Raw genomic sequence first — 11,101 nt, 5'->3', positions numbered from 1 at the left:
CCCCTCCCTCCCAGGCTCTCAAACCTGGGAGGGAGGGGGACACTCCAAGTGGCCGCGGCGCGGGCGCCGCTTCTCCCCCTCCGTCCCAGGCTTGAGAGCCTGGGGGGAGGAGGCAGGGAAGGGGCGGAGTTGAGGCGGGGCCGAGGGTGGGGTAATTAAAAAACGGGGGAGGGGGCGGCCAAAATTATTTTTGCTTTGGGCGGCAAAAATCCTAGAGCCGGCCCTGCATGTGTGGTACTGTTAAAATAGATGGTAGTGTTGGCTTAACTGGCTATTTCATTGATTTTCAAAAGATGAAGATCTTCTTGCCCTCAAAAGTGATGAGGGGCCATGAGACCTGTGGCTATTCAAAATTTTTGACTTAACTGCATAGTTATGTAGATGTACAATCACAGATCTCCCCCCTCTGCCTGACAAAATGTATTACACAAAAATGCATTGTGTATGCCTCTTGTAAAGGCTATCTAATGTACAACTCATGGGTACTATAAGGAATGAAATGTAATATTAGGAACTGATTACTTTTTTCTCAATTTCAAATTACTGCACAGATTTTTAATAATGTTAATTAATCTGCAAGGTTATTAAAACACTGTGCTGATTATTTCTGATTGTTTCTTTAAATCTACCAGCAAAAGATTTCTTTATGGAACCAAACTGCCTTTTTTTTCTTTTTTTTAAAGGTGTAGATGTTTAGAGTACATCTACACAGCAAACAATCCCCATAGCAGCGACTCTAAGAGACCAGGTCAACTGACTTGTGCTTGTGCTTCAGGGCTAAAAATAACTGTGTAGATGTTAGGGGTCAGAGCCCTAGGCTCTGAAACCTGGCAAGGGCGGGTTGTGTCCAGCCCAGGGCTCCAGCCTGACCCTGAATGTCTACACTGCTATTTTTAGCCCTGCAGTGCAAGCACTGCGAGCTAAGTCAGTTGACCTGTGCTATGAGCCTGCAGAGTTGTTTTTGCTGTGTAGACATACCCTTAAACTTACATTCTTGTCATTTTATTAATAGTAATTATTCATATTAATTATTAATTAATATTAATAATGAGAATTTGCAAAAAGATGAATCGTCAGAATTTTAACTAAACTGAACTAAGTCTTGAACTGGCTATATGAAACTGCTAAATCTTTTCATCTACCCTGCCTTACCGGCCTCAGAAAATCAGTGCCCAAGTGGTTATTAGTTTTTGTGGTAGAACCTCAAAGTCACCCCTCACAGATTGGAGCCCCATTGTGCTAGGCATTGTACATAACAGGTTGCCTGCCTCATAGAGCTTAAAATCTAAGTTGCCATATGAAATAAAACATGGTCTAGATCGTACTTAGTCCTGCCATGAGTGCAGGGGACTACACTAGATCAGTGGTTCTCAAAGCCGGTCCGCCGCTTGTTCAGAGAAAGCCTGTGGCGGGCCGGGCCGGTTTGTTTACCTGCCGCGTCTGCAGGTTCGGCTGATCGCAGCTCCCACTGGCCGCGGTTCGCCGCTCCAGGCCAATGGGGGCTGCAAGAAGCGGCACGGGACGAGGGATGTGCTGGCCGCCCTTCCTGCAGCCCCATTGGCCTGGAACGGCGAACTGCGGCCAGTGGGAGCCGCGATTTGCCGAACCTGCGGATGCGGCAGGTAAACAAACCGGTCCGGCCTGCCAGGGGCTTTCCCTGAACAAGCGGCGGACTGGCTTTGAGAACCACTGCTTTAGATGACCTTCCGAGATCCCTTCCAGTCTAATGATTCTGAGTCTCAGCTGCATCCTCTTTGATTTCACACACTTTAGACAGTACAGTTTATAAAACTGCAATAAATGGCAAGGGGAACATTTACAGGGATTACCTGTTATTTGTCAGCACTGTCAAAACAATTTGAAAGGAGGAGGTGGACTTTTTAACTGAAAAAGCAGTCAGGAGCCATTTGGCCCAAAGAGAACTACAACCCATCTGTTAAATGTGTCTTGACCCAATGCAAGAGCTAACATAGGATGATTGTAACAATAATGCATTAAGCAAGATCGTATTAAATTTCTTCCAGAACTTACTTTTTCAGCTGATGTCCCAACCCAAATCTTTCCTTAGTAGAGATCTGAAATACATCCACGGTGGGTACTGCAGAAAATGCAATATTGGTGATATGTGTAAATAGGAATTGCCATGCTAGAACAGGCCTACTTATTCTATTAGTGGTCTGATATTTACAGGCAATATTCTGTGCTAATTTATCCATGGGAAACACCATGGAAACAATGGTGAGGGCGGTACTCTTGCCTGAGCCAGTATGGAACCTGAACACGTGAGCAAGAACCAGCCAGCCAAGCACCTGAGTACCACTTCAGAGTATTGGCCCACCCTGTTTAGCAACCCAACTCCAGCCATGGCCATCTCATTTCCAAGTAAGCGGTTCTAGTCTTTTAAATCTCTTTTTGCAGGGAGCATTACTCTCCCTCACCTTCAAAAGATTTACTGATTTACTTACTCATTTAATCTCTTTTTGGTGGGGAAGTGGAGATTCCATTACTTGCCTTTCTTTATTTACTGTTCACTATTCTTTAAAAGCCCTTTGAGACTTTGGACCAAATTCTGCCCTCAATTACACCATGTAAATGCAAAGCAACCTCACTGAAATCAACAATATTCCCTGTTTTCACACCAGACTGACTGAGGGTAGAATTAGGCTCTTCCCCAAAGAGGACTTGCCATAGATCCTTTAGTATCTCATCAGCACCACACCATATTTTCTGGAGCAAAGTGTTTTCTCTCTGAGAGGCCTTCCTACCCAATGCTCATTCCAGAACTTTTTAAAAGTGTAGGAGATCTGGAATATTTTTGTTGCAGAAGGTAATTCTGCTCGGAAAAAAGAATATTTTCTCTATGAAATTTTAATTTATTCAAGTTCCCATGAACTATTATAGGACAGTAGAATTAGCCCAATCTGTAAGCATACAGAGACAGTCAAACTCTACTCAGACATTTATCTGTTCCCTGTCTCTATCTCTTAGAATGTAAAGAAAACCTACCAATTTCATTTATCTGTAGGGTTTATTTTTTGAAGGCATTTCAGTAAAAGATCCAGAGAGCTTGTCATCTGAATGCATCATGTATGAATCCCAATAGCCAATGACTGTTCTGAACTTTCATCAAGGAAGCTCAGACGTCGTCATTTATGTGATAGGATACAGACTTCATACAATTCCCACCATCAATACGCCCATATTTATTGGCTCAGATAATTGAAAACATAAGACATGGAGGCTGGAAACAAGCTTCCAGTTCTAGTATTACCAAAATCCTTTTGTAACATTTACTAGATTGAAATGGCAGATGGCACCAAGCACTTATTGAAGAAATCTCAATTCTTTGAGGCAGGATAACAACCAGCATATATTACAAGCATTGATATCGTCCAAACAAATGCATTTCATTATTGTAAGAAAAGAAAAGAATTATAATGATTACACTGAAAAAAAGAGATCCTAAAGATTTGGCTTAATATTTGAAGTTAACTTTTATCAGAATGAAATCGTGATTTTTAAGCATATGTTATTCTGATCATTATTATTTTTTTAAAGGCAATAAAAATGCCAGTTCTAATCTGAAATGCCACTGTTTGCCAGGTGCTCTTTAGAATGATTGTTTCATTTGCAAATAATTCAAAACATATCTTCCGTCTCCCTCAAATTTCCCTTCTTTCAAAGAAACATCTGTTGATGTTTTTATCCTTTTGTGCAGTGCTATTATTTAAATGCTGTTTAATCTTTCTGAGACAAACTGTGGTTGGATTTTCAAATGGGATGGATAATGTGATTAGCAGTAACAATGTATTTAGATTTATAAATTCTAAAGTGTAACTAAATCTCATATTTCAGAGCATAAGATGATTGCCTGATTGCCTGAAGGGTTTAGGAGCCCTTTCCCACACAATTAGCATGGGATGTGCTGCATTTCAGAACTGCCATGGTGCATTTCACTTCCTTTTAAACATCAGGTAATGGACACTGCCAGAAGGAGGATACCAGACCAGATGGCAGTGGAGCTGGAACAATTTGTATAGTGGGGGTGCTCTGCAGCAGCACCCCCAGCACTCCTAGTTCCAGCACCTATGCCTGATGGACCAGTGATATCATTTAGTATGGAAAATCCATTGCTCCCATTCCCAATATTGTTTCAAGTACTCATCATAGTACAGATAAATGAATTCTTGAAAAATATCTATTTCTGTCCATAAACTATACTCTAATGAATGGGTTTTGTTTTGCATTTTTAAATATATATACAGTGTATATTCACCTTAAACAGTTAAAGTTGGCAAAATTATATGCAAGTGAAAACAGGATCTTATAATGGCATGTGTTGGGCAACCTTGCAAATATACATATATTTATTTTTTCCATATATTTCCAAAACAGGAACCTAGAGGTATCTTATCAATATAAAAAATTCCATACTACTCATAAAAAATGGAAAAAAAAGAACATTGGTAGTAATCTGGCTAGGTACTAAATAAGAACAGAAATTTCAAAACACTTGTATTCTGTATAACACATTTGAAACAGCAGCCAGCCATATTTTGCATCCCTTTGAACATATAGTACATCTGTTTCTTCCATCAGTGAATGGCAGACACACAAGGAAAGATATACATACCATAAGGTAATAACAAGTTATTACTCAGAACAGTGTTTCATGGGGAAAGGTTGAGGAGAGAGAGAGTTCCTTCATATATTGATATGTGAGATTGAGCTCATTGTTCTTTTTTACTGAAAATCACTGGCAGAAACAGCAACTGCACTATACTCATAAGATCAATAATGGCAAAGCACCTGTCTCTCGCCCTGATCCTGCAATTGACTGCATACAGGCTCAAGGGTGCTTCTGCACAAAGTTAGCTGCAGGATTGGGGCCTATAATTCCTGTTTTAACCTTGTCACGAGTGGAAAAGTTTTATTGTCGCTTATGGTCTTGCTAGAACATAACCAGCTGGATAAGGATTTGCAAAGTTCACCCTCTGTTGCTGAGTGTGTTAGAATTTTGACTTCATATTGGAGTTGGCTAACACAATAATAAATGTTAACATAAAGTTACAATAGTTATTTGCAATAAATAAACACATGAACATTTATAAAAAAAAATATTCGAATAGTAAGATGTGGTGAAACAAGACACTAAGCCAAGCATAAATAAGGTACTGATATAATGAACAGATCACAGCTTGCAGAAAGCAGTTGCAGACAATGGAGTCCCTAAGAAATGGCTTACTAGGGTATTTTTCCCAGACAAATCATGACCGGAAAAATATCTTCATCGTTCAGGGGCAGAATTCTCCCACAGACATAGATCTGAACTGAGAGCCAGGATTGGAAGCCTCAGTGGGTGTGAATAGCAGTTCACATGAAAGTGTTGTACTGTAACTCCTCCAAGTGGATGCTATGGGCATGAACATGAAGGTCCGAGTCCGCACTAATGTAGTCCTCTTTGAAGAGGTGCAAACCCAAGACTTTTACATTCACATCTGCAGTGTCCACACAGGGGAGTTATAGCACAGCACTTCGGTGTGTACTGCTGTCAACACCCTTTTAGTCCAAACTGCGGGGCAGTGTAGACATGCCCTTAGTATTGATCATGCAAACACTTATGCAGAGGCTTAACTTGAAGTCAATAGGACCACTCACGATAGTAAAGTTAAACATGTGCAGATATATTTTCAGGATTGGGGCTTTAGCAATGAACATGTATATCTGCTACCCTATACATGGCTCACAACTAAGACATCGTACACAGCTCAGGAAAAATGCAAATGTGACTAACCTGGACCATTTAAGTACTGTGTAAGTGAACAGTGCAATCGCACTATTATAGGCTCTGTGCGGATTACATCCCAAGCCACAGCAATCTCTTCCTGATTCCAGAGAAAAAGAAAAACAACAAAAATCATTAGCCATCATCAGGAACTGTTTATGTTTTGTCAGTCAACCCTTGTGCTGGTGAAGAAATATTCAATGGAATGTACTCATCTAAGCTATTATTTTCATCTGTTTGCCCACTCCTGGGCTCTGCTCCATCAACTAGGAAATACTAGCTCAAGAGGAGAGCAAAAAGAGTGAACAGGGTGGGAAATACAACTGGTCCCACAGTAGAGGGCTAGAAGAAACCAGATGGCATATTCCCCCTTGCCTTGAGACTAAAGAAATCCTATCACAGGAGAGTCAGGTATTCATGAGGGTTCAGGGGCAAACAGAACCATCCTGTGTACCACGTTTACCTGGGGAAATTATATCAATACAGATGCTAATGCTGTTCCTAGAATCATTAACTTTCACCCTCGTAAAGGGAGGTTATTGCACAGATGTGATGGCAAAGTGAGAAAATAAGGAAAAGAGAAAGAGAAGATTACTCACCTTGTGCAGTAACTGAGGTTCTTCGAGATGTGTGTCCGTGTGGGTGCTCCACTTCAGGTGTCGGTGCGTCCCAGCACCATTGATCGGAGATTTATGGTAGCAGTGTCCACACAGGTTGCGCATGCACAGTAAGCATCTCGCAGTGCTGTTGGTGCCATGTCTAGCACATGCACGACCCAAGTCCTCCAGTTCCTTCTCTACCGCAGAGTCCTAATGGCGAACTCCGAAGTAGAGGGGAGGAAGGTGGGTAGTGGAGCACCTACACAGACACATATCTCGAAAAACCTCAGTTACTGCACCAGGTGAGTAATCTTCTCTTCTTCTTCGAGTGCTGTCCCTGTGGGTGCTCCACTTCAGGTGACTGTAGAGAAGTATCCCTCAGAAGGCAGGAGGGACTTTGGGTTCATTTGAGTCGTAGAGGTAAGTACGGTTAGAGCCAACTATGGTGTCAGCCCTACAGTCTTGAGTGATAGCACAGTGCTCAGTAAATGTGTGGACAGAGGCCCAAGTGGCTGCCCTACAAATCTCTAATAACAGAACATTGTTTAGGAATGCTACAGAGGATCGTGTGGAATGTGCTGTGATGTGTGTAGGAGGGTCTGCTTTTCAAATATGATAGCAATGTTGAATGCATGTGGAGATCCATTTAGACAATCTCTGAGTGGAGATCGCGCAGCCTTTTGAACGTTCAGTAGTAGGAACGAAAAGTCTAGGAGATTTCCAGAAAGGTTTGGTCCTTTCCAGGTAAAACTCTAACAGCCGCCTGACGTCCAATGTATGCAAGACGGTCTCTGTTGGAGTCTCGTGAGGCTTAGAACAGAATGTAGGAAGATGGATTGGTTGGTTCATATGAAAGGATGATATTACCTTTGGTAGAAATTTTAGGTGCAGGCATAGCGTGACTTTGTCTTTGAAGAATATTGTGTAGGGAGGATCGGCAATGACAGCCCCTATCTCACTCACCCATCTGGTGGAAGTAATAGCAACCAAAAAGGCCACTTTCATGAATAAATGTAGTAGGGAACAGGTGGCTAGGGATTCAAATGGCGTTCTGGTGAGGCATTTCAATATCAGATTGAGGTCCCAGACCGGAATAGGTTGACGAACCTCTGGGTAAATGTTCTGGAGACCCACAAGGAAGCGTTTAATAATGGGGTGCACGAAGATCTATGTCCCATCAATCTCATGATGGAATGCTGTTATGGTCATGAGGTGGACTTTGATCGAGCTCGCTGCTAAATCCGAGCATTTCAGCACCAGTAGGTATTCCAGCACTAATGGTAGCGGCGTTGTGGAGGCTGTTACGTGTTTTTCTTGACACCAGGAGGAAAATCTCTTCCATTTTTGAAGGTAAGTATTACACGTGGTCACTTTCCTGCTGTTTAGTAATACGTGTTTGACTTGTTCCGAGCAGGCTAGTTCGCCATAGTGGACCCATGTAGGAGCCATGCTTGAAGGTGGAGTTTCTCCAAATTGGGGTGAAGAGTGTGACCGTTGGTCTGAGACAGCAGGTCTGGATGGCAAGGGAGAGCTTGAGGGGCGCATATCGCCATATGCATCAGGTAAGGGTACCAGGCTTGCCTGGGCTATGTTGGGACTATGAGGATGACCTTGGCCTTGTCTAGGCGTATCTTGCGTATCACGTGTGATATCATGGGAATTGGTGGGAACGCTTACATGAATTGTGCATCTCATGTGATGAGGAAGGTGTCCCCCAGTGATCGTGGTCCCATTCCCGCTCTCGAGCAGAACATTGTGCATTTGCGGTTTGTCGGGGATGCAAACAGGTCGATGAGTGGAGTACTCCACTGGCGGAATATGGATAACAGGACTCCCTCGTTCATTTCCCATTTGTGGTCTTGAGAGAAGTAGGGTAGCAGGGAAGAAAGGAGGCTGAAATGTTTATGTTGCGGTGTATGCACCAGTTCCACACTTTCATGGCTTCGGGGCATAGTGAGTGAGATCGAGCGCCCCCTTGGAGATTGATGTAAAACATGCAAGCAATGTTGTCGGTCATTACACAAATTGATTTGTTCTTTATGTGAGGTAGGAAGAGTTTGTAGGCATTGTGGACTGCGCATAGCTCTAGTAGATTGATGTGTAGCTGAATCTATGCAAGAGACCATTTTTCTTGAACTGTATGCTGATGCATGTGGGACCCCCAGACTATCAGCGAGATGTCTGTCGTGATTACTAGTGATGGGGGTTTCTGTTGGAATGGGATGCCCATGATACATTTTCTGGTCTTGTCCACCAGTGTAGAGAGTCCAGGACACAGGGTGGTACTGTAAGTCGTTTGTGCAGGCTGTGCTTGCTGGGTATGTATACCGAGCTCAACAAGCCCTGTAGGCAGCACATATGTAGTCTTGTGTGTCGTACCATGAACATTGTGGCTGCCTTGTGTCCTGGCAGCTGTAGGACAGTCAAGCCGGTGTTTGGGGGCTGACTCTTACCTCTGTGATAAGGTTTGTCAGAGCTGTGAATCTGTTCAGGGGCAGGAATGCCTTGGCTTGTATGGCATCGAGATGTGCCCCGATGAAGTCCAGCTGCTGGACTGGGACTAGAATGGATTTTCGTTTATTTATCTGTAGCTCTAGATCCCTGAACAGACGTGTGATCATCATCTGGACTGCGTCCCGTGCTTCTTGTTGAGTTGGACCTTTGAGAAGGAAATCTTGGAGGTCAAGGGCTGAAAACCAGTCCCCCCTTTGCAGCGCTAGAAGTATCGTGCCCACTGTGACCATCTTGAACTTTTGAGTGCGTATGAACTTGTTGAGGTTCCTAAGATCCAAGATTGGTCTCCATCACCCATTCTTCTTCTGGGTCAGGAAGTAGTGGGAATAGACCCCCTTCTCCTTGTATTGCAAAGGTACTCATTCCACGGTACTTAGTTGTAGAAAATGATCGACTTCTTGTCATAACAGGTGCTTGTGAGAAAGGTCCCTGAAGAGGGATGGGGAGGAGGGTAGGGTAGGTGGTCGGTAGGTAAAGGGGATGGTATATCCCAATCATACGATCTCTAAAACCCATTGGTCTGTGGTTATTGATGCCCAGATGTGGTAGAATGGGCAAAGGCGGTGACCAAAGCATGGGGACGAATTGGGTGTAAGCACTGCCTGGTGAGGGAGGTCGTCCAGACCCTCAACCAAAACTTCAAAATTGTGGTTTGGGCAGAGCCAATTGAGAAGTTGATGGTTAAGACTGAGGTGCTGTCTGTCGCTGCGAACGTTGACGCTGTCTTTGGTTCTCGTATAGGCGTTGCTGCTGTCAGTTAGAGGAGGAGACTCTGGGCCTCTGATAAGATTGCACCTCCTTCTCTTTGCAGATGGGGTGTAGATCCCCAGAGTGAGCAGAATGGCTCAGGAATCTTTCATCGAATGGAGCACCTTGTCCATCTTGATTGAGAACAACTTCTCTCGGTCAAAAGGTAAGTCCTCGACCTTGGTTTGAAGTTCTTTAGGAATGCCTGAGAATTGCAACCAGGACACCTGGCACATCACTACGGCCGTGGTTCTGGCTGCTGTATCTGTGATGTCCAAAGACTCCTGGAGGGCTGTTTCCACAACGAGTTGACCTTTGTTTAGAATGGCCTTGAATTGTGCTTGTTTCTCAATATCCTATAGTTATCATAATCATATTTTGCTAATATAGCAGAATAATTGGCGACTTTGAATTGTAATGTCGCCGAGGAGTAAACTTTTGTCCAAAGAGCATGTATCTGCATCGGGGGTAGCGACCTGGCAGAAGACTGCCTATGTTTCTGCGGTGCTTTCTGCGGAGACGTCTGTGCCCTCCTCCTTGGTCTGTTAGAGGAAGGCATGTCTCCTGTCCCTGAAGGGAAGGGCGCCCAGATAGGAGGCCGGTGGTCCATCTCTGGTTGGAGAGATTTCTCCATCAAGATCATTTTGAGGCGGAGATCCCGGTCGCGCTGAGCTCTCATCTTCAGGTTACTACAGTGGGTGCATTTTTGTGGGCTATGCGCCTCACTGAGACATCAGACACACAAGGAGTGTCCGTCAGAAACGGGCATTGGTTTGCGGCAGGAGCCGCATTATTGAAAGCCTGGGAGCCAGCATCTTGAACAGTTAACCGACCCCGCTGCGGGGAAACTACAGGGAGGGTAAAACCGGGAGAAGTAAAAAAAAACAAATTTCTAATAAAACTAACACTAACACTAAATACAACTTTATAACTGCCTAACTAACTATCTAAACTATTATTTCTAAAGGTATGGGAAGAGTGAACACTGCCCCAGAGCTCTGTCTTCAGCCGAGGATGGCTAAGAAGGAACTGGAGGGCTCGGGCCGTACGCGCGCTGGACACGACATCAATGGCACTGCAAGATACCTATTGGGCATGCATGACCCGCGAGGACATTGCTACCATAAATCTCTGATCGATGGCGCCACGGCGCACTGACACCTGAAGTGGAGCACCCACAGGATCGCACTCGAAGAAGAACTATGTTTCCAGGGAGAAGGGGAGGCTGGGCAGCACTGTTATCTACGTCCTTTGCCACTCAAACCTTTCCCTAGAAGGGAGCACTGGTGGCAAACTATGCAAGGTGAAACTCATCCTAGGTTGTCTCCCCTCTGGGAGCATATGATGTGGTTCCATATAGCTAAGGCCCTATGGCAGCAAAAAAAGCAATGTACTGCCTTTGCCTCAGTTCATAAATTCATATGTTCCAAAGCCAGAAGGGACCATTGTGATCATG

General features: G+C 44.0%; 1 protein-coding gene across 1 annotated transcript in view; it reads right to left on the bottom strand.

Moving 5' to 3' along the window:
• Positions 1-11,101, bottom strand: part of PARP8 (poly(ADP-ribose) polymerase family member 8) — a 141,071-nt gene that overhangs the window by 62,478 nt on the left and 67,492 nt on the right. Inside the window, exons 9-10 of the mRNA XM_026649083.2 lie at positions 5,795-5,885; positions 2,032-2,098 (exon numbers count right to left, since the gene is read on the bottom strand). Of these exons, the coding sequence (XP_026504868.2) occupies positions 2,032-2,098; positions 5,795-5,885 (158 nt within the window). The remainder of the gene's footprint in view (positions 1-2,031; positions 2,099-5,794; positions 5,886-11,101) is intronic.

This window comes from Terrapene carolina, unplaced genomic scaffold (assembly GCF_002925995.2).
Source record: "Terrapene carolina triunguis isolate 2854851 unplaced genomic scaffold, T_m_triunguis-2.0 Scaffold69, whole genome shotgun sequence".
Lineage (NCBI taxonomy): Eukaryota > Metazoa > Chordata > Testudines > Emydidae > Terrapene > Terrapene triunguis.
This window is presented reverse-complemented; position numbering and strand designations above follow the sequence as displayed.